This window comes from Hyperoodon ampullatus (assembly GCF_949752795.1).
Source record: "Hyperoodon ampullatus genome assembly, chromosome: X".
NCBI lineage: Eukaryota > Metazoa > Chordata > Mammalia > Artiodactyla > Ziphiidae > Hyperoodon > Hyperoodon ampullatus.
The window spans coordinates 56,377,110-56,399,418 of record NC_136913.1 but is presented as its reverse complement, the minus strand read 5'-3'; the positions used below and the strand labels follow the sequence as shown (position 1 = coordinate 56,399,418).

The following is a 22,309-nucleotide window of genomic DNA, read 5'->3' as shown; positions in this document are numbered from 1 at the left end:
ATCTAGAATTAGTTTTTGTTTTTAAGTCACTAAACAAGGAAACAACTAAAAGAAGAACAAACAGCAGCAATAGCAAACCATGAGGTTTGACAGGTGTAAATCCTGCCTAAGTAATTAAGTGTAATTGGATTAAACACTACTATTAAAAGACTGAGATTTGAGGAATGACTTGGAAAAAAAACATGAGATACAACTATATGCTGTCTACAAGAGACACCTTAGATTCATAGACAAACTCTTTGAAAGTAAAAGAATGGAAAAAGATATTCCACACAAAGAGCAGCCAAAGGAGAGCTGGAGTGGGTATACTATTATCAGATGAAATAGGCATCAAGACAAAAACTGTGACTAGAGACAAAGATGGACGGACATGTTATAATGGTAAAAAGTTGAATCCATTAGGAAGGCATACAATTATAAATATATGCATCTAATAACAGAGCCCAAAAAACATAAAGTAAAAACTGGTAGAACTGAATGGAAAATAGGTGATTAAACAATAATAGAAATTTAAAGACCCTACTTTCAATAAAGGATAAAACAAGTAAGCAGAAGATAAGAAAAGGGAAATCATGAGCAACACTATAAAAATTAGATTTAACATACATCTATAGAATGCTCCACCCCCAAAACACCATAATGTACATTCTTAAGTGCATATGGAACCTACTTAAGGCCATGAAACAAGTCTCAGTGAGTCTAAATGGACTGAAATCATACAAAGGATGTTCTCTTATCAAAATAGAATGAAATTAGCAATCAGAAACTTTGAGAAATTCACAAATATGTGAAAGTTAAACAATGCAGCCTAAATAATCAATTGTTCAAAGAAGAAATCACAAGGGAAATAAGAAAATACCTTCAGATAAATTGAAATGAAAAGACAACATGCCAAAACTTTTGGAATTCAATAAAAGCAGTGCTTAGAAGGAAATTTATAGTCCTAACTGCTTACATTTACATTATTTACAGCTATTGAGAAAGATCTCAAATAAGTAACATAACCTTCTATCTTAGGACACTAGAAAATGGAGAGTAAACTAAAAAAGAAGAAAGCAGAAGGAAAATAATTTAAAAAATAGGACATAAATAAATGAAATAGACAATAGAAAATAAAAGAGAAAATGAACAAAACCAAATCTTGGTTCTTTGGAAAGATGAACAAACTGACAACCTTTTAACAAATTGACCACGAGAAAAATAAAAAATAAAAAACAGGACTTTTAAATTATGAAAATCAGGAACGAAAGAAGAGATAATACTACTGAAATGAAGATTATTTATTGCATCATCTTTACTGAATGACATCTTACAGAAATAAAAATGATTATTTAGGAATACTACAAACAATTATATACCAACTAATTGAGTAACACAGATGAAATGAAAATTACTAGAAAGATACAAACTACCCTAACTGTCTCAAAAATAAATATAAATTCAGAATAGACCTATAACAAATAAAGATACTGAATTAGTAATAAGACTAATTATAGTAATAAAAAGAATAATTTCCCACAAAGAAAAGCCCAGGGACTCGTGGCTTTATTACTTAATGCTATCAAATGATTCAAGAACTAATACCAATTCTTCACAAATACTTCCGAAAAAGAAAAAGATGAGGGACACTTTCCAATTGATTTTATGAAGGTATTATTACCCTGGTAACAAAACAAGACAAAGATAGTACAAGAAGAAAACTACAGATCCATTTTCTTATGAATATCGAGGTAATATCTGAACAAAATACTAGCAAACCAAAAAGCAATATATAAAAAGGATTATTCCCATAACCAAGTGAAATTCACCCCAGAAAGTAAGGTTGGTCCAACAAACAAAAATCAATCAATTTAATATAACATTTTAACAGAATTAAAGACAAAAACCACATGTGATCTGAATAGACACAGAAAAAGCATTTGATAAAAATACTTCAACAAACCAGGACTAGAAGGAAACTTTCTCAACCTGATAATGGGTATCTATGAAAAACCTACAGTTAAAACCATATTTAATGGTGAGAGACTGAAAGCTTTCTGCCTAAGATTGGGAACAAGACAAGGATGTCTGCTCTCACCACTTCTATTCAACATTGTACTGGATGTTCTAGCCAGGGCAATTAGACAAGAAAAAGAAATAAAAGGCATACAGATTGGAAAAGAATATGGAAAACTATCTCTATTCACAGATTGCATTATCTTATATGAAGAAAACTCTAAAAAATATGCAAAATAACTATTAGAGTTAATAAATGAATTCAGCAAGGATGCAGTATAATAGATCAATACACACATATTAATTGCATTTCTAGACTAGCAATGAGTAATCCAAAATAAAATTAAGAAAACAACTCCATTTACAAAAGTGTCAAAAAGAGTAAAGTATTTAGGAATAAATTTAACAAAAGAACTGTGAATCTTGTACATTGAAGACAACAAAACATAACTGAAAGAAATTAAAGAACAACTAAATAAATGGAAAGACATCTTGTGTTCATGAATTTGAAGACTTAATATTGTTAACATGACAAAACTCCCCACATTGATCTACAGATTCAGTGTAATCTTTATCAAAAACTCAACTGTCACTTTTTCTGAAATTGATGATGTTTTTCAAAAATTTATATGAAAATGCAAGTGTCCTAGAATAGCCAAAATCATCTTGAAAATGAAGGATAAATTTGGAGGACTCACAGTTCCCAATTTCAAACCTTATTACGAAGCTACAGTCATCAAGATGGTGTGCTGGCTTCATAAGAAAATATATATAGTTCAGGGGAATAGAACTGAGAGTTCAGATATAAGCTCATATATTTATGATTAATAGTTTTTCAACAAGGATACTAAGACGATTCTATTAAGGAAGAATACTCTTTTCAACAAATAATGCTGGGACAGCAAGATATCTACATGCAAAAGAATGAAGCTGGACTCTCACCTCACATCATATAAAATAAAAATCAACTGCAAATGGATCACAGACCCGAATGTAACTGTTAAAACTACAAAATTCTCTGAAGAAAGCATAGGTGTAAATGTTTGTGACCTTGGATTAGGCATGAAGTATTAGATACGATACCAAAACACAGCAATAAGAGGAAAAATAGATAAACTGGACTTCATCAAAATTAAAGATTTTGTTCTTTAATAGACACCATCAAAAATGAAAAGGCAACTTTACAGGATGGGAGAAAATGTTTGCAAATCACATATCTGATAAGAGACTTGTATTTAGAACTCATAAAGAACACTTACAAGTCCATGGTAAAAAAGAAATAATCCAGTCAAAACATGGGAAAAGATGTGAATAGTTATTTGTCTATAGAAGATAGACAAATGCCCAACAACCATGTGAAAAGATGCATAACATCATTAGCCATTAGCTAAACACTAATCAAAACCACAACAAAATACCACTTCATACCCACTAGGATGGGTATAAGAGTACTACTACTACTACTATGAATGTAACATAATAACATGTTGGCAAGGATGTAGAGAAATTCAAACCCTCATACACTGCTGACAGAAATGTAAAATGGTGGAGTCTCTATAAAAAACAAACAAACAAACAAATAAAAATACCTTGGTCCCTCAAAAAGTTGAACGTAGAGTTACCATATAACCTAGCAATTATTATTCAGTGAGAAAAAATAAAATACTAATACATATTAAAACATGGTTTAACCTTGAAAACATTATGCTAAGTGAAAGGATCCAGATACATATGTCACATATTGTATTGTTCCACTTAGATAAAATGTCCGTTATTGACAAATCCACAGAGACAGAAAGTAAATTAGTAGTTGCCAGGGTCTGAGAGGAGGGGAAGTTGGGAGTAAATATCTTTTTGAGATGATGAAAATGTTCTGGAATTAGACAGTGGTGACGTTTGCATGATATCTTGAACATATTTAAAACCATGAAATTGCACACTTAAAAAGGGTGAATATTGTGGCACGTGAATTATATCTTTAAAAAAATCCTAGCATGCCTTTTGGTGCCAATAATAGGAGTCAGAAAAGAAAATCAAGACTGCCTTGTAAGTTGTAGCCCAAATGATCTAATTTAAAAGCATGCAGAAGTCTTTAAAGACACTCCAAATGATTCATGAAGGCAGATCTACTTTTATAAGGTCCTAAAATCAATTTCATACATTTGTAAGCTGTGGTAACATTAGCAAATCCCTTCCTATACGTCATCTCACAACATACCCATGAAGTAGAACGAGCAAATACCATTAACAGCTTTGCAGATGCAGAAGCACAAGTCCAGAGAGCTTCAGTGACTTGCCTAGGGTCACATGCTAGCTTTCTTTTTCCTAGTAGTGGTTTACTCTGCCATTATGCATGCATAAAGTATACTCTTCTCTAAAATAAAATGAACACTATAACTATTCCCAACTTCTCATCTCATTCATGTCATTATCACCCATGTTCTTGCCTCCAGTGACAGCAAGATTCCATTACCTGCAGTGCTATGGGGTGAAATTTCAAAATAGTCCTTTGAAACTGCAACCCCAGTATTTCAAAATGGAGGCTTGAGAGTGGTTAGATACACACTCAGTCCTCCTGCCCCTGTCTCAGCTTTTCAATCATTCCCTTGTGTCATTACCATGTAAAGATATCCAGCAGTGTATGAAATGTGACAGATCATTATAAAATGAAAGAATAGCTGTCTTTATTAGATTGTGAAGGAGACAAGGATAAAACTTACTCCTTTTTGTCATTCCTGTGTCTGGCACATAAAAAATATCAATTTACGTTAGTTGAATGCATAAGTGAATGAATGATTGGTCTTTTAATATTTTGTTGGCCAAGACATCTCTCTGTAATGTGCTTCTTAAGAAAGCAGTCCAGGTCCTAGAAGATCATTAGGGTTTGAAGCTTTCCTAAAAAGAGTAGTTATATTTCTAGAGTGAAAAGAATCAACAAAGAGATCACTGTAGTTTTATAAATGTTAAGTCTCATTCCTTCCTTCCATAATTGTTATTTGAAATCCTGGTTCCTCTTCAGTCTTAGTGAGTTTGGTGAGGCTGCTCTATGGAATGCTGGCCTGGAGCCTCTTGGATGATGAATAGGAGGGGTCAAGGGAAGCCAGAGGACAAAGCTCAGTTTGTTGCCACTTCACTGTCAGCCCACCACAGTCACTACTGACCCTGGTAGCTTGGGCATCAAGAGAAAACAAGGAAAAGGACCTTGGAAGCAATTTCTCAAGATTCCTGTGTTAGCCAGGCAGCAATGCCCATGAGCTCAAAGCAAGCATATTAAAGGCTGAGAGACGGCTCCGCTGGGGAAGACAGATAAAGTTTTGAGGGTGATGAAATTGAAAAAGCCCATGTATTTGTAACTTACAACAAATAAATTCATTCCAATAATATCACTGCCCCACCCCAATTTGTATACAGCAGCTTAGGAACCTGCCCTGCTGCCAAATGCCAGATCAAAGTCATGTCTGATGGGGATTAAAACACTAAGCAATGAAACAAGGGCTTGCTCTTGTTTGAAGCAAGTTTTGCTTTTGCCATAAACACTGCAACTTACCTGCACAGGCTTTTAGTAACCGTGCAGGTAAGACCCAAAGCTGAGCTGTAATAGGAAGGCACTCCTCATGCCTCTCTTGTCCATTTTCTGGCTACTGCTCACTTGCAGGAAGACAATAATTATCTCTATAAATAAAATTATCTGCCTAGCCCTATATATTGCAAAAGTAGTTGAACATATTGTCAATCAATTTGGAGGTTATCTTTGCGATAGACTCTTTGTGGAGGAATAAAATTCATTTTTGAGGATCTCTGAAAGGTATTTCAAAGAGGTAATCATTCTGGTGTGACTGCAGATTGGAGAAGTTGTACCTCATGTTAATAAGCTGTGTATATAGAAAACATGCAAATGAAGGAGTAATTTGCATATTAAACTGTTTCTCCTATAGACAACTCTTTGCAAAGGGTTTCCAGGGTGGTCAGAGGCAAGTATTTATATAACATAGGCATGATTGTCTTGAATGATGGTAAGGAGATCTTCTAGAAATTACTACTCATAGGATACTTTGCAATTTACACAGTGTATTCACAAGCATCGTTTCCTTTAGCTTTTTCAACCACTATATTACTCCATTTTATAGGTGAAGAAACTGAGGCTTAGAGAGGACAAGTGAATTTCCTAAAGGTTAAATCTACCACATCCTAGCTGCTTTAAACATGCCTGAAGCTAATCAGAAGACGGCTTATCTGCAGGTTCTATTCTCTGTACATATTCCCTGGTAATAGTCAGCAAACTTTGGAGTTATATTTCCCAGAACAGTGAGGGTCTCCTTGAAACAATACACCAATCACATTCTGCTCCAAAGAGGGGTCAGGTTACTCAAAGGTGTTCCTAGCAACATGGGTGACAAATGCTCACAGCATCATAAAAGGGTTTGCTATTAACGAGTGACCTTCCTCTTACTGGATATGTGTGTAAATTTTTGTCATTTCCCTAGGACCCCATAGGAGCATAGTGGATGGGTTAACGAACAAGGAAGAAGGGTTACCAAGTAAAGACTGGGCCACGTTGACATGACTAAAAAAGAGCCACGGGAAGGCATCTAATTCTTGTTGTTTAAGAATTCCTTGGTATCCCAGATTAAACAATAAAGAACTTAGTGTTCTTTATTGTTTAATCTGGGATACCAAGGAATAGAATCCTACTTTTATTTTCTATACTGGATTTCCCATATGTTCTCCCTTAGTATTTACTAATGTGCATTTTGGTGAATGAGAGGTCATCCCGATGGTGTTCTGGGAACCCAAGGAATGTGCTCTATATTTACACTCAAGGTGAAGAGTGGAAGAACACTAGGAACCAAAGTAAGAGAAATTGAGTCCCAAGGGGGACAAGAAGTTCTGGGGGACAGAACTGGAAAATGCTGTCTGACTTCTTACAGAGCACCTCTATCCTTAACCCTGCAGGGTTCTATTTTCTATTCTAACTCAGGAGACCTGTTTTTTTTCCCCACATAGAATATGCAGTTCTGCAGTAGATCTTGCAGTCTCCACCTGAACAAGAAAACCTGAGTATCTGAAAGCTACAACCCCCAAACCATGTCAGTGAATTCAACCAATAGGTAAAAACTTCCTTCCAATTCCTCAAATGTGCCTACCATCCCTGAAGATCTGCCCATCACAGAGGGCAGTGGTAGCTGGCCTCTATCCTGCATCGGTAATCTTAATCCTGTGAGGTAACTGGTGTGCACTTACTTGTATGTGCTGAGTCTGCCATGCTGCCCTGAGTTCCTCTGCCACTGATAGGTTTCTGATATCCAAATGCCTCATGGTTTTCTGATGTCCACAGAAGCTGGCCTGGACTTGGACATCCCCTTAGGCCTTGACTCCTACAATTCTATCTAAAATCACCTATTGGTTGCCCAGAACTCAGTCATCTCTCCCTAGTATAAACTGATATCACAAACCCAATACAAACCCACAATTCCAAGTCCTGTTAAGTAGGTGAAACCTGTTCATCTCTCTCCACAACTCCTCCTCTGCTTCCCTCTTCCCCTTCTGTCCTTTCATCCTACCGAATGCTCAATGCCTTAATTTGACCCCTGGCTCCTGAGAGCTTGCCACTTTGATGCTCTATCTATAAAGTTTCCTATTCTAGATAAGCACCTTATGCTCAGAACTTGTCCTGAATCCCTTATCCCTTTCAAAATTTATGAGGCTTGTGTTCCTATCCTCCAGAATCCTGCCAAGAAACATACTGACAACCTATGTCCCAACAGCATTTCTTGATAATGGCTGAATGTATCCCAGGAAGCAGTCTTCCAAAACTGCCCTACATATGGCGAGTTTCAGATCCTGTGACAGATCATGTGTGGCAAGATACTTTCAAACAGAGGCACTTTTCATAAATTCTTAAATCATAACACTTTATTTTGGCTGTCTATTCAGTCATCTGTCTCCCTCCAATTCCTCGAATGCATCTACCATTCCTAAAGATCTGCACATCACATGCTCTCATCCCTAACCTCTGCTTTTGATCCAGTATTTCCACTGGTGGAAATGGGTCCTAAGGAAATTTTTAAAAGAAAAAAAGTAAAAGTAATGTACATGAATGCAACCTAAGTACGTGTAAATAATCTAAACATACAACAACAGAGGCCTGAGGGGAAATAATAAGACTATAAATTACGTATGGCTGAGGGCAAGACCTAAAAGAAATGAAGACACATTTTAGTCATTGTTATATTAAGGTAGTAGGCTTTATTAAAAGCTAAGAGTAGAACGTGTTAATCTCCAGATAGGTTATGTAATTTCACATGCTTAAGATTGAAGGGTAAGGCCCACTAGGCACCAATACAATCCAGAAGAGAATTCCAATGAATTTAAAATAAAATCATGGTTTCAGCAAAGTGAATCTTCCACTAAGGAGCTCAGTCTAGTAGAGGAAAAAATATGTGTAAGTACATCACCTAAAGATAAAGCAGGGAGTGGTAAGAACCACAAGAGAGGCACCCATGAAGTGCTGTGGGAGTACGGGAGAGGGTAGAATGCCTTTTTGTTTTGTTTTGTTTTAATTTTAACATCTTTATTGGAGTATAATTGCTTTACAATGGTGTGTTAGTTTCTGCTTTATAACAAAGTGAATCAGTTATACATATACATATGTTCCCATATCTCTTCCCTCTTGCGTCTCCCTCCCTCCCAGCCTCCCTATCCCACCCCTCTAGGTGGTCACAAAGCACCGAGCTGATCTCCCTGTGCTATGTGGCTGCTTCCCACTAGCTATCTATTTTACCTTTGGTAGTGTATATATGTCTATGCCACTCTCTCACTTTGTCACAGTTTACCATTCCCCCTCCCCATATCCTCATGGGGTGGAAGCTTCATGGAGGAGCGGGCACTTGAGTGAGGCCTTGAAGGAAGGTGGGACTTAAAAAGCATTTGAGGTAGAGGGATGTAGCCTGAGTAAAGGTGAAGAAAGGGAAAGTGTGGGCATGCAATGGGATAAAGAGATAGTTTAACAGTATAGTTTGATAGTATTTCATCATCCTTCCATGGGAAATAATACTGATCATCCATTTTAGGAATAGAATGAAAAATGGAAAATAACTGATCAAGCCTGAATAAAATTAGATAACACATTTTTTATTTTGGGGGGTTTGATTTAAATCAATCAGTTTCTCTATTATTAGTAACATTGCTTCTTTTGGGCTTTGATTTAAACCAATCATTTGCTGCACAATCTCTGTCCCATTTTGCACTTATCTCTCTTAGGCCACTTCTCACAGCAGTATACATTTTTTGTTTCCACATTGATATCCCTCAATAAACTTTGAGAGCTTTGCAAGAAGGACTGTGTATCGTTCATCACTGAGTTCACAGCATCAAGCAGAAGGCCTCGAATATATTAGCCTCACTGTGCACTTATTGGTTTGCTCCCTCTGGACTGAGAGTATGTTTTACTCATCTCTCTCTCCCTAGCACTTAGCACAGGCCTGGCATATAAGATGCTGAATGTTTGTTGAACTGAGATGAAGTAGTTCCCTTCCTGTTCCCTCAGTCCTTGAGCATCAGTTTCCCCATTTGTAAAATAAGGGTAGTAAGAGTATCTACTATCTCATAACATTGTTGTGAAGATGAAGTAAGCACTTAGTGTAGTGTCTAACACAGAAAATGTTCAATAAATATTAGCTGCTATAACTATCATCATCATTATTTTCTGTTGTTGTTGATAAGGCTTCCAGACCTGCTCATGGGAACAGTTCCCTCAAATTGTGCCAGCCTTGGTCAGGGTTGTCCTTGGGTATGGGAAGCTATGCCTGTAGATTTTTCTCTCCCTTGTCTCATCACACTGCTTCTGCTGCACTTAACTACCCTGTGTAGTGTAAAACTGTAGCTGACCTTGGAGGGCACGTCCACCAGACTAGAAGCTCCCTGAGGACAGGGCCATCTCATACTCATCTCTGGGCCCACATTGGGCCTCATACAATACATGCGTGTTAAAAAAATGAATGAGTGAAAGCTACTCACCTCCAGCTCTTCTTCCCTGACACCAGACTATATGAATACAAATGCCTATAATCCAGAGTTCCCTCTAACCAAGGGACAGGTCCCAGGGAGCCCTGTGTTGTCTACCTTAGTGCTACCCCTCATAGCTCTAGCTAATTCCTTTTAGGTCTTTGGTAACTGGGAATGAATACATCTGCAAAGCTGCAAAACTATTACAGTCTGAATTATGTCTGAAATATGTCACATGCCTAAAAATAATTACTATCAAACTATCCATGTAAATAGCAAGATGTGAGTTATTTAATTCACACTTGCATTTCTACAGTGAAATCATGGGACCCCTGGAAGCATGCTGAAATTTGACGTGGAGCTGATTTCTCATTCACACATTAAGAGGCATTGTCGAGAGTGTTTGGTTCACATTTTTTGAAAGTCTGGCACTATGTAAGAAAACTTCTAGTTGCCTTATCTCACGTAATCCTTAGAATTTCTCTCATGGTCATCATTATCCCAATTTTAAAAGGCTCACGGAGGATATGTTTTCCCAAGATCACAGAGTCAACAAATGTTGGACTCAAATCAAGTCTTTTACCCCTATATCAATAGGGCTTCTGAGTAGAGAACATTTCAATATTTTTGTAGGGCTCACTACATAGGTGAGAAATCGTTCCACACTTCCAAACCCCTTTCTATTGTTTTCTGCATCTATCTCTGCTCCCATGGAAGCATAATCTGAACCTAAACTTGCTAGCTAGCCTTCATGAAATTGCAAGAGACAAGAAAATCTCTTTCCGAGTGACATGGGTTACAGAGGAGTTTCTGGGGAGCCATGGAAGCTATAGAGGTGGGGTGGCAGAAGAGGTGCGGTAGGACAGTGGGAAGTAGGAGGTCTTTAATCATAAGCAACACATATGAAGGATCCTGTCTCTATTCTGAAGCTCAGAAGAGCTAAGGGACCTCAAGGACTGGATACCCACTTACTGATGGGCCCAGGGGGCCTTAGGCAAGGTGCTAACCTCCTTTCCCTACTTAGGATTTTGGACAAAATCTGAAGGTGATTCAGTTAGGATTTAGAGATAAGTAGTATGTTACATGCTGGTTTGGGTTGGCTGCTTTTTTTTTTAATTTCCTTTATTTTATTAGGTTAATTAATTAATTAATTATACTTATTTTTTTAACATCTTTATTGGAGTATAATTGCTTTACAATGGTGTGTTAGTTTCTGCTTTATAACATAGTGAATCAGCTATACATATACATATGTCCCCATATCCCCTCCCTCTTGCGTCTCCCTCCCACCCTCCCTATCCCACCCCTCTAGGTGGTCACAAAACACCGAGCTGATCTCCCTGTGCTATGTGGCTGCTTCCCACTAGCTATCTATTTTACATTTGGTAGTGTATATATGTCCATGCCACTCTCTCACTTTGTCCCAGCTTACCCTTCCCTTTCCCCCCTCCCTGTGTCCTCAAGTCCATTCTCTACGTCTGCGTCTTTATTCCTGTCCTTCCCTAGGTTCTTCAGAACCTTTTTTTTTTTAGATTCCATATATATGTGTTAGCATACAGTATTTGTTTTTCTTCTTCAGACTTGCTTCACTCTGTATGACAGACTCTAGGTCCATCCACCTCACTATAAATAACTCAATTTCATTTCTTTTTATGGGTGAGTAATATTCCATTGTATATATGTGTCACATCTTCTTTATCCATTCATCTGTTGATGGACACTTAGGTTGCTTCCATGTCCTGGCTATTGTAAATAGAGCTGCAATGAACATTGTGGTACATGACTCTTTTTCAATTATGGTTTTCTCAGGGTATATGCCCAGTAGTGGGATTGCTGTGTCGTATGGTAGTTCTATTTTTAGTTTTTTAAGGAACCTGGTTGGCTGGTTTTTAAAAGGATCAAAATTGAAGAGCGGGCATGGATGTGGGGATATAAAGCCAATATATGGGAGGCAGAATGAATGACGGTACATCACCAGTTTCATTTTATACACAGTGAAGTCACAGGCCATACCAAGGCATTATCCGATTTTTGAAATAAATGCCTGTCCCTCACAAATAATAAACAAAACAATAACACTACAACCAGACTACATTCCTCCAAGGGGTCCAAAGCACTAAGAATGTAGGAGACAGCACTCTAGATAAAATACAGTCCAGCTTGGTTTTAAAAAATATCCATCCGGCTTCAGGAAAAGAAGCCTTAAAATTTTATTTACACAGGTGCTGGTTCAGGTTTCTATTGAATTTGGCCCCAACATACTTTTAAGACACGCCTCTGGCTGGATGAGGGAAACCAATCGCTGAAGAATGTGGAAGATAATTTATGACCTCTCTTAGCTTCTCTCCTGGCCTGTGGCTATGGATCTGAATTTACCAGGGAGGTCAGACAAATCTTGTTGAAGACAAAGATACACAGAGAGCTCTGACACTTTCGAGTTCAAAGCCCCAAACTCAAGAGAGGCGATGAACACATGCTTGCTGGGCTTTCTGGGGAATGTTACTCATAGTGCCCTGAGAGGCCAAGAGGAAAGAGGAAGAGATTGACCTTTGCTATGTTCTTATACAAATGCTACTGGCCCTTCGGATCACCAATTAAGTAACACTGAAGATAAGTGGTTGTTTGAGAACCTTACACCAACCCCAACTCAAAGCCTTCTTTATCAGAGAACTACCATAAATACTATCTGCCATCTCTCCTTTCTGCTACCCAGGGGACACCATAAGTCTATGTGTGCCAATGACCAAGGCTTCACTCCAGTAGAAGGAACCAAAACTTATTGGGCACTGGAGCCTTGTTACATATTTAGTTCTTACAATAACCTTGTGACCTATTACTATCTTCACAGAGGCACAAAGAAGTTAAGTGACTTGCTCAAGGCTGCATATCTATCAAGTCTTGGAGTTAAGGATTGGGTTCAGGTCTATTTTCCAAGGCCGATGCATATAAAGTGAACCACTGGCCAATAGAAACATCTGGAATATCTATAAAATTTTAGAGATTTATTGTTAAAGATTTAGGTTTTTATAGATTTATTGCTAAAATATTCAAGATCATTTAGTTCAACACTTTTATTATTTAGATGGAGATTTGAAGTGAAAAGAACGAATGAGACATGCCTAAGGCCACATAGTAAGTCAATGGCAGAACCAGAGCCCCATTTGGTGCTCTTGCACTGCATCTCATTCCACTACCTAGATAGCAGTGTGCTTCCAAAGAGCCCAGAGAGTAGAGTAGGACAGTGATGTACAGCTCAGCATTGGGGTGGGGGGTGCAGGTATAAAAGGCTAACTGAAAGCTGGTCAAGGGACCTGCTGCATCTGATGAGGATCCCCTCAACCACTTCTGGGCTCCAAAATGTTCCTAAAACAAGCATTCAACTTTCATGCAGCCCTGTCTTTGGCCAGTCCATTCCTGAAGTCCTGTCTTCCTGAAGTTGGCTTCCTACCTTTTGTACTTGGCAAACTATTATGCATCCCTTCAGACCTAAATCAACCCTTAACTCCTCTGTGAAGCTTTCTTAAACATTCCAGGTAAAATAACTCATTCTTTTATTCTGTCTGCTCAGTGGATTGTGTACTTACTTCTAGTACAGCACTTATCTTACTCTATTATGTTGGAAACTCTGTGTCTTATTCACTCCACAGCCACTAACAAGTTATATGACTTTGGGCAAGTCACTTTAACTCTTCTGTGCCTCAGTTCCCTCATTTGTAAATAGGGCTAATGATAATACCTACATCATAGGGTTATTGTGAGGATGGAATGAGAAAATGTCTACAAAGCAACTAATACATACTGAGTGTTCAATGACTAGTTTTTGTTGTTATCTCGTATCCCAGTGCCTGGTATAAGTCTAGTGTACACAATAAGTAAGCATTGACTGTTTGTTGAATAAATGGATGTTATCTGGGGAAAGTGCCAGTCATCAAATAGCAATTTTAGATATCCCTGCAGTCAAGATAAAGGTATCCCTGCAGTCAAGATAAAGGTTTATTATGTTGCCTTACATAAATCTTGGAGGTTCCAAGGCAACAATCTCTGAAGCTCTGCTGATCAGCTGTGAGGCTGGAGAACCCCTCAGACAAGAAACAAGAAATGGCTGGGAGACCCTCATTTCTTCCCTTTATATGTTCTATGAACCTGGAAAAGTCACTTCCTCTCTCTGGGCCTCAGTTTCCTCATCTATAAAATGGCTTGGTCAAATTTTTAGATTTCTGAGTTATCTTCTTTCAAATTTTAACAGGTTAGCATTTAAAGATCCTGTGATTCCAAATACTGCAAATCTTTTAAGTCTTTTCATTAAATAACTCATGGCTGAGTCAACTGCCCAGAAAGTGAAAGAACTTGTGAACATGGGACTATAGAAATGTGGTTATCTAACTTATGGACCTGTAAGAGGCCCACAGTCTCCAGGTCCCATATCCAAGTACCACAGTGAAGTCATGGTCTGTCTACACTATGAGGTGAACCAGGAGAGGAAGGACAATTAAAAATTTAAAACCCTGATAAAAGAGAAGATTTCGCCTCAATTTTTAGCTCTGTCATGAAAGACAATATTTTCTTGTTTATGACATCAAAGAGGAGAGGAATGGAGTTCTCTTGCTCCTGGCCCCATGGAAAACATTCTGTGGCACACTTCTCTGAGAAGGCTCAAAGCAAAGAGTCCAGGAACCATGATTCTACCATTTGTATACATACACCCTGTCTCTGAGTTCTTCCCTTAGCTTGGTAGTGAGGAGTAAAATTCTCATGTGCATAGGTGTTAAATCATGCTTCCTGTTCTGTGGTTGTGTGATGAGAGTGAATTAAGAGCTACCAAGCCTGGTTTCATCAGAATCAGAACTTTCCCTCTGAAGAGTAAGAGTTGGCAGAAGGACTATTACTCACATGTCCCTGGCCCTACCTAATGAAGAGTTTTAAGTATTTGGAGCTGTTTTAAGTATTTGGAGCTTTTTTAGGAAGAAAGCTCCCTGTGATATTGGTGCTATTCATTGGCTCCTTGGTTTCTCCCCACAGTACTTAGGTCTTTCATAAATTCTTTCATTTCTGACTCTATTGTTCCTCTTCACTGTTGTCTTTCTTGTTTGCCTAGGCATTGCACTTTCTTTCTGCTTTAGGTTAGTATGTTTATATATTTGAGGGGTAGCTGTGCTGTAAGAGAGTGACTGCTAGCATTGGACCCAGAAGGCCTGGGTTTAAATCCAGATAGTCCACTTACGACCTGTTGATTAACTGACAAAACCTCAGTCTGCTTACATGGAAAATAAGGAGGATGACCTCTTCCTCTGTTCTAGTTGGTTGGGAAGTTCAATGGAAATTGGATACGATAGCTCTTCATCCACTGAAGAAATTTAAAGGTGTCCAGGGTTATGATCACTAAGTTCCTTCAGGCAGGCTCTGTATCTTGAGTATGTGAGCCTAGTATCTCATGTGTAGTAAGCACCCAGCAAATGTATACTGACTGAATGCATGAGTAGATTAACACCAGGCCTGTTCTTATGAAGTACTCAGTAAAATATAGGCACCAGTCTAGCCAGAAGCTGTGGTGATTTCAGTGGGATGTATCAGGAGTCACAACATGGGCTGGAAGCAAATGGACTGAGAAGTCTAATCTCTTTGCTCCCTTTATAAAGAATCATTTACCTCCAAATCCCAGTTTCCTTTTTTGGATAGGAGGAAGTTTCCTTTTCTGTGCTCTCTTCTGGCAGGTAAAAAGGTTACCTGTCTCCTTGGAATGCTGAGGGCAGTTACCTAGCCATGAAGAGAAGGAGCGTGAACACCTGAAAAATAGGTTCCAGAAGTATGCACACATGACTATTATAACTGAAGAGATTGTTTTTTGAAATAACAGCTTCTCCCAGAATTCAGTTATTATGAGGGACAGTGTGTTTCTTGCCATGGGACTAGACTAGAGATCAGAGAAGTAAGAAATAACTCCTACCTCTGAAGAAAAAGTGGGTCTAACACCCTTGCAAGAGCAACCAACTGCTAAAATCTACCACCCAGAGTTTCACAATTATCAAGAGATTCTGTGAGGGATTAAAAAAGCTTCTGGCTGCAGTATATGGATGGGCTTTAAAAATATAACACACTGGGGAATAATAAGGCAAGGTGGAGTGAGACAATGGACTAAGAAGATCTTGCAAGTGACACAGAAATTTCATGTTAATCATTGTTTCATAAAATGCATATGCTATAAATAAGCAGCCACAGGGCACTATAGACCAGCAATGGCGAATTCTTGACATGGCTCCCAAATTAGACTCTAATAAGAGACTTAGGTGGGCATCAACTGGAATGAGTTACAGAGCTAAATTACTTATTCTGCAAGCCTGTGGTCTAGTCTTGTGATGAGGAGGACCAGAATTAAGCCAGCAAATGTGTAAAGACAAAGAATCATGGGGAAATATATGGTAGATTCATAACTCAACTGGCCACCTGGGCCTTACTTTCTATGAGACAGAGAGTTTTTCCATAACGCTTAGTACCAGATAGTCCCCAAAGCCCTTCCTCTTTACCATCTGGGGTGTATGTGGCATCCATAAAAACTCATTCATGTATATTTTCCAGTTATCCACATGGTTACAGTACAAATGTCTAAAAAGAAAATGTGTAGAATATTTTCAACTTCTCCTCTGGGTATTGCAAGGGTGAGTGATCTACAAGATCATCAGAAAAAAAGTATCCTCTTGTAGCATTCCTAGATTTGTTTATTTTTCTCCTGTTTAGTGAAAAAAGCTCAGGACCTAGATGCCACCAGACCAGGCATTCTAGGCAAGCAAGGGGAACAAACTTTGACTGGGCAACTCAGAAGAATGTTTAAAATTAGATAATCTAGAGAGTTGCTAAGACACCAGGAGACCAGAAAGAGCAAAATTTACCATGCAGATTTGTAAGCACAGGAGCAAGAGTCAACAAACTACAATTCACAAGCCAAATCCAATGTGCTGCTTCTCTTTGTGTGGCTCAAGAACTTAGAATTATTTTTACATTTTAAATGGTTGGAAAAAATTTAAAAAATAGTATTTAAAAGCATGTGAAAATTAAATGAAATATAAATTTCAGTAAAGTTTAGTTTGCCCATAAAGTTTTACTGTAGTACAGCCATACCCATTAGTTTTGTCTAGGTTTGCTTTCATGCTACAAATGCAGAGTTGAATAGTACAGTCAGAGACCATATAGGCCACAAAGTCTAAAATATTTACTATCTGGTCCTTTATAGAAAAAACTTTGCTGACCCCTAATCTAAAGTCTGGCTATGATACTTAAGAAAACCAGAGACAGATAAAAGATAATAGGAGGGCCTCCCTGGTGGCACAGTGGTTGAGAGTCCGCCTGCCGATGCAGGGGACACGGGTTTGTGCCCAGGTCCGGGAGGATCCCGCAGGCCGCGGAGCCGCTGGGCCCGTGAGCCATGGCCACTGAGCCTGCGTATCTGGAGCCTGTGCTCCGCAGCGGGAGAGGCCGCAGCGGTGAGAGGCCCGCGTACAGCAAAGAAAGAAAGAAAAAAAAAGATAATAGGAGCTTTGTGAAAAAATCTCTAGGACTCGTGCAATCAGGATCAGTCAATTTCTTGGCCAAAGATACCTGATTAAGGCTCTGTTGAAGCTGCAAGTAGATCCTCCTAGCAGAGGTAACTTGCCCCTGGGAAATGTTCCTCCGAAGGTCAGGGAGTGAAGGGGACACTGATATGTACCAAAAACTCTCTGCAGGACTCCAAACAAAAAGTAACATTCAATTCCACATGAGTTGAGGTGGGAAAGAGTAGATTTAAAGGACAGAAAGAGTTCAGTGAGGGTTCACTTACATTTCTTCCCTCACAAAAACCTGGGGCAAGAGAAAGAATCAAAGCCATACTTATATAAAATTTGCCAAGGATACTAAATTGGGACATATTGTAAACATCAGTGAGGATGGTGTAATTCTTTGAGTTCAGAATGTAAACTACAGTTTCAATTTTATGATGTGTACCAAACAGTGCTTCATGTGTACAAAACAAATGGATGTACAATCTCCAATGTTTTACTAGAAAATGTCTGAAAAATAGTAAATTCTTGAGCACATAATGCACATGATGAATTAATTAACCCTCTTTGAAACATGATGAGGTAGAGATGAGGATTCATATCCTGATTTTCCAGATGAGAAAATGGAAAAGAAAGGAAGTTATCCAGCCATGGTCATAATGCCGGGAGAAGAGGGAATCTCAGAGTCCTGACTTTTAACCCAGCCCATCCACAGTGCTCTCTCTCAGCTGGCTCTATCCCCATCTGAAGATTGATTTTTTTTAAGAGAATGGAAGCTAGGATTCACCATCTTCTAGGAAGGCAACACCAAACACGCATACAGGTATAAATGCATGTGTGTTTGCTGAAATAACAGTGATGGTGTTTGGAACTTGTAGAATTGTCACAAAAAGTCTAAGATGAAAAGGCATTTTAAAAGTATCTAGTTTAACTCCCTTATTTTACAGACAGGGAAAACTGAGGTCCAAAGGGGGAAAATTTCTTATCCAATGTCACACAACTAAATCCCCTCTGAGCCCCTACCCTGATCATGGATATCACCTTCCTTTGACTTCCTGGTCTTTTTGATAGCATCTAACATGCCTTCCCCTTTCACCTCCCCACTCATCCCACCCACCCACCACTAACTGATTCTCTACATGCCTGTTTCAAATCCACAGACCATCCACTCAAATGTGCTTACACACACACACACACACACACACACACACACACACATACACAAACACATTCTTTCACTAAGTTTCCATCAAGCAGATTTTAGTGGTTTTTACCCCCTTGACCTATTACCATTATTTTTTAATCTCAAAATATTCAGATCCTTCCCTGACTAGCCTCACCATCACCCCGAACTCCCAGCATTACTGACAACGAGAAAATGTGGGGCTCTCTTCTCTTCTTCCTCCTCAACAGGAAAACCTGGCTAGATTACAATTGACTGTGTGCTGAGCCTTGCACCAATGACAGCATTAAAGCTTCATGGTTTATGAGCTACCAAAGCTAGAAATGGATTTCTGTCTGACGTGCCAGGCTTTTAAGTCTTGTACCTGTGCCCAGTCCAGAGATTTCTGAAACCATGAATAAAGTGGTAATCAACACTCTGAATACTCCATCTGAACTTACTGACAATGACAGACAAATGAGGAAGAAAAGATTTGTGCTCCCACTCCCTCCAAGACAGGTGGAATTCCAAGTTTCAACAAGGCAGATTCACAATCACCTTCAGAAAGGCCATTTGAGCAATAAAGACACATTGTAAAAAAAAAAAAAATCAATAAATGTTCTCTGCAGGTAATAAGACAGCCCCTTGCCTTCAAATAGATATAATAATGGCAGTAAACTCCAGCCACCAAGCTTTACAGATGGGAGGTGAAAGAAAACACCAATAAGGGTTTTTTTTGCTTTGTTTCATGTTTTTTCTTAAACCACATTCTCCTGTCCCTCAAAGGGCTCAGGACTGAACCTGGGGTTCACATTCCAAAGGAACCAATGGGCTCCATAGTTTTGTAATGAATCCACTGGAAATTTTAATATTTCAAGCAGTTGAGAGCATTTGGCTCCATGAGTTCATAGAGTCTCATTTTCTCAAATAAAATATCACCAAGTTTCCCTAACAAGTGATTCTAGGGACTGAAGAATTTTGAGACCTTGATGGATTTCCAAGTGCTCAGTAATGAGTGGTTACCCCTCCCCCCAGCTTCCTTGTTCTCAAATAGTACAAGATCCACATAATAGCAGAGCTGCTCCCAGGCAGCCCTGCCAGCTGCCCTTCTGCCTGCCTCCCTCCTTCAGCCCTAACTTCCTCAGAAAGCTCCCATGTGGAATAGTTATGACAGAAAAATCTTCCCTTTCACAATATGGTTGATCATTCCCACTGTTTTCCAAAAGCAACAATATCATGACCCAGATTTGTAAAACCCAAAGGCAGCATCAAATACAATCTAATCTATCTGACTATTGAATTTGCTTTTTGCTTGCTTTCTTGAACTCTTTTCCCATCTAATATGGCTGCTATTACTGTGGTGCCTGGGCTTGCTGACACATTAGCTCTAGATGGGTGCTGTGGTTCATTCTCTGCTCTATAGATAGGGCCTACCTGATGACATGATATGGGGAAGAGACAGGTTCTCACTGGAGAAGTTGGGGTGATCTGAAGTCTTTGGAGCTACTCCTCATTTCATTTTCTGACAGCCATTCTTTTGCGAGTACGCTTAAGAAAGGAAGACACTGCTCTCTGTCTCTTTCCAAACTGCCTACGCCTAGACACTGGTGCCCTGGACTTCATACTGTCCAGTGTAAGCAGTAGCAATGTGCCACTCAAAGCTATGGGTGGGACATGCAGCATATTTTCATTAATACTAAATGCTAGCTGTCTCCTTGTTGCCTGGGGGATTGGAAGAAAACAAAATAGCTTTCCATTTTATAGGTATTCCTGCCATCTGGTTAAAATGGTGAAAAGGCTATCAATAGGGAGACCAGTTAAAGGGCCCACACTTTCTACCTTTTCTCTAGATGCCAAGAACTCTATGGTGCTTCTGCTGTCCTCTGGTGGGTGTCATCATATTCCTGCTGAAAGGTGTGGCCTATATACCTGCCACTTTCAAGACTGTCCTCAGGGATTGTAGCCTTTATATAAGGAAAAGCTGTCTGCTTTGATTCTGACTTGGAACTCAAAACTTTTAGGCCAGTGAGAAGGAAGAAAAAGGTCTTGGCAGGAAGTACTTCCTTTGTGGAAAATGGAGGCAGGAGTAAATAGTGGTGTTTAGCAAATGGGTCTGCTCCCAGAGCAGAGCATCTCTGTCTAGAAACTGTTCATCAACGGCCCTTTGAGAAGAAAGCTCTTAGTACAGGATGCGGAATGAAGTGGATGGGTAGGAGGCTTAAGCCCAGGGAGATTGGGAAGGAAGGATGCACTAGTATATATAGGAGGTCTGGAAGTGTGAGTTCCTGCTGTAAGATGCAGCCTGAGCTCCTCTGGGGGCTAAGCAGACATTAATTGTTTTAAGCTAAATAATACTAAGGAGCCAGGGTTTGAGCCCACTTAGCCAAATATAAGATTCAACTTAGCTTACGGTTCTGGACCAATGGACAGGGCCTGAGGGCAAGTCTCTGGAGAGAATAAAAATGTTTCATCACTTTGGGTCCTTATCTACCTAGGAGCTATTAATGCAAAGAGGCCCCAAGGATGCAGCAGCAGGAGGGAGCAGGTGCATAGACTGATGGTCTGCTGAACAGTGAGAACACTTCCTTTCTGGGGCCGAGACCAGAAAGCCTTCACGAAGGAACAGTTTCGTATTCACCGCAGAGAACAGGCTGGGTATTCGGTTGGGGTTTCTCCACTTCTAACCTCTCTAATAAGGACAATTTTTTCCCTCACTAGGCAGGAGAATGGAACACAAGCAGGGAGGAAATTAAATCTTTTCAAATCATTAATTTTTCTTTCATTCCTAGGACCCACCAAGCTCCAAGCACCAGCTGGGACCACCTTCATTGCCTACATTGCCTATACTACCAAGGCTGCCAAAGCCAGGGGACCAGCAAGTATGGAAACTGACTTTTTTTTTAAGGCTCTTAGGTTCTTTGAACCAGCCCTGCCCGTTACCTTGTCTCAGAGATAATAAAATCCTGGGTCCTGATAGACTGGTGTCTCTTTTTAGAATATAAAGGAGAAAGGGAAACAGAAGTTAGTGTCCAAGACCCTTTACCTTCAGCAGCTCTTTTAAAGAAGACTTTGCAGCTTCCACAAGTGAGAGCTCCATAGTGACAGCCAGAAGCTTCATCCCCACAAATCAGGCAGGTCTTCTGGGGTGGAAAGTAATAGTCGATGGGCGGAACATGGTCCTTGGTAGTCTCCAGACTGAAAAGACCCAAGAGGAACAATGCAGCACATGTCAGTACTTGACAGAAACAGGAGGGTAGAAGTCTGAAGTCTTCAGCAGTAAAGTGCACATGTAAATTATTATTTATTGCTTAACTGAGTCAGGGTGGAGCTGAATTTTCCTTGGACTTCTCCTAGGGATTATGTTTGTAGGGTTTCCTGTCATGTGGACAGAGTCCTTTTGGATCCTGTGAAAGGATGTGAGAAGTTCTCTGGAATCAGCCAATCTCATAGGCTATGTCTACATGAGGGAAGGATGAAGGCAGAAACTTGAGGTTAAGGTCTTTAACTTAAGTTGTTGGTCAGGAAACAATTTCAGAGTAACTAAATGGTATGAACTCAGCCCTAAGACTTTACCTTATCCAAAGGGAGACCTATGGCAAAACCAGACTAAGCATCAAAG

General features: G+C 39.3%; 1 protein-coding gene across 2 annotated transcripts in view; it reads right to left on the bottom strand.

Moving 5' to 3' along the window:
• The window catches only part of AR (androgen receptor), a gene marked incomplete at both ends in the record, with an annotated part of 171,872 nt that overhangs the window by 53,268 nt on the left and 96,295 nt on the right, over positions 1–22,309 (bottom strand). For both annotated transcript variants that reach the window (XM_079727036.1, XM_079727037.1), the window contains one exon: positions 21,734–21,885. In XM_079727036.1, coding sequence (XP_079583162.1) covers positions 21,734–21,885 — 152 coding nt within the window. The remainder of the gene's footprint in view (positions 1–21,733; positions 21,886–22,309) is intronic.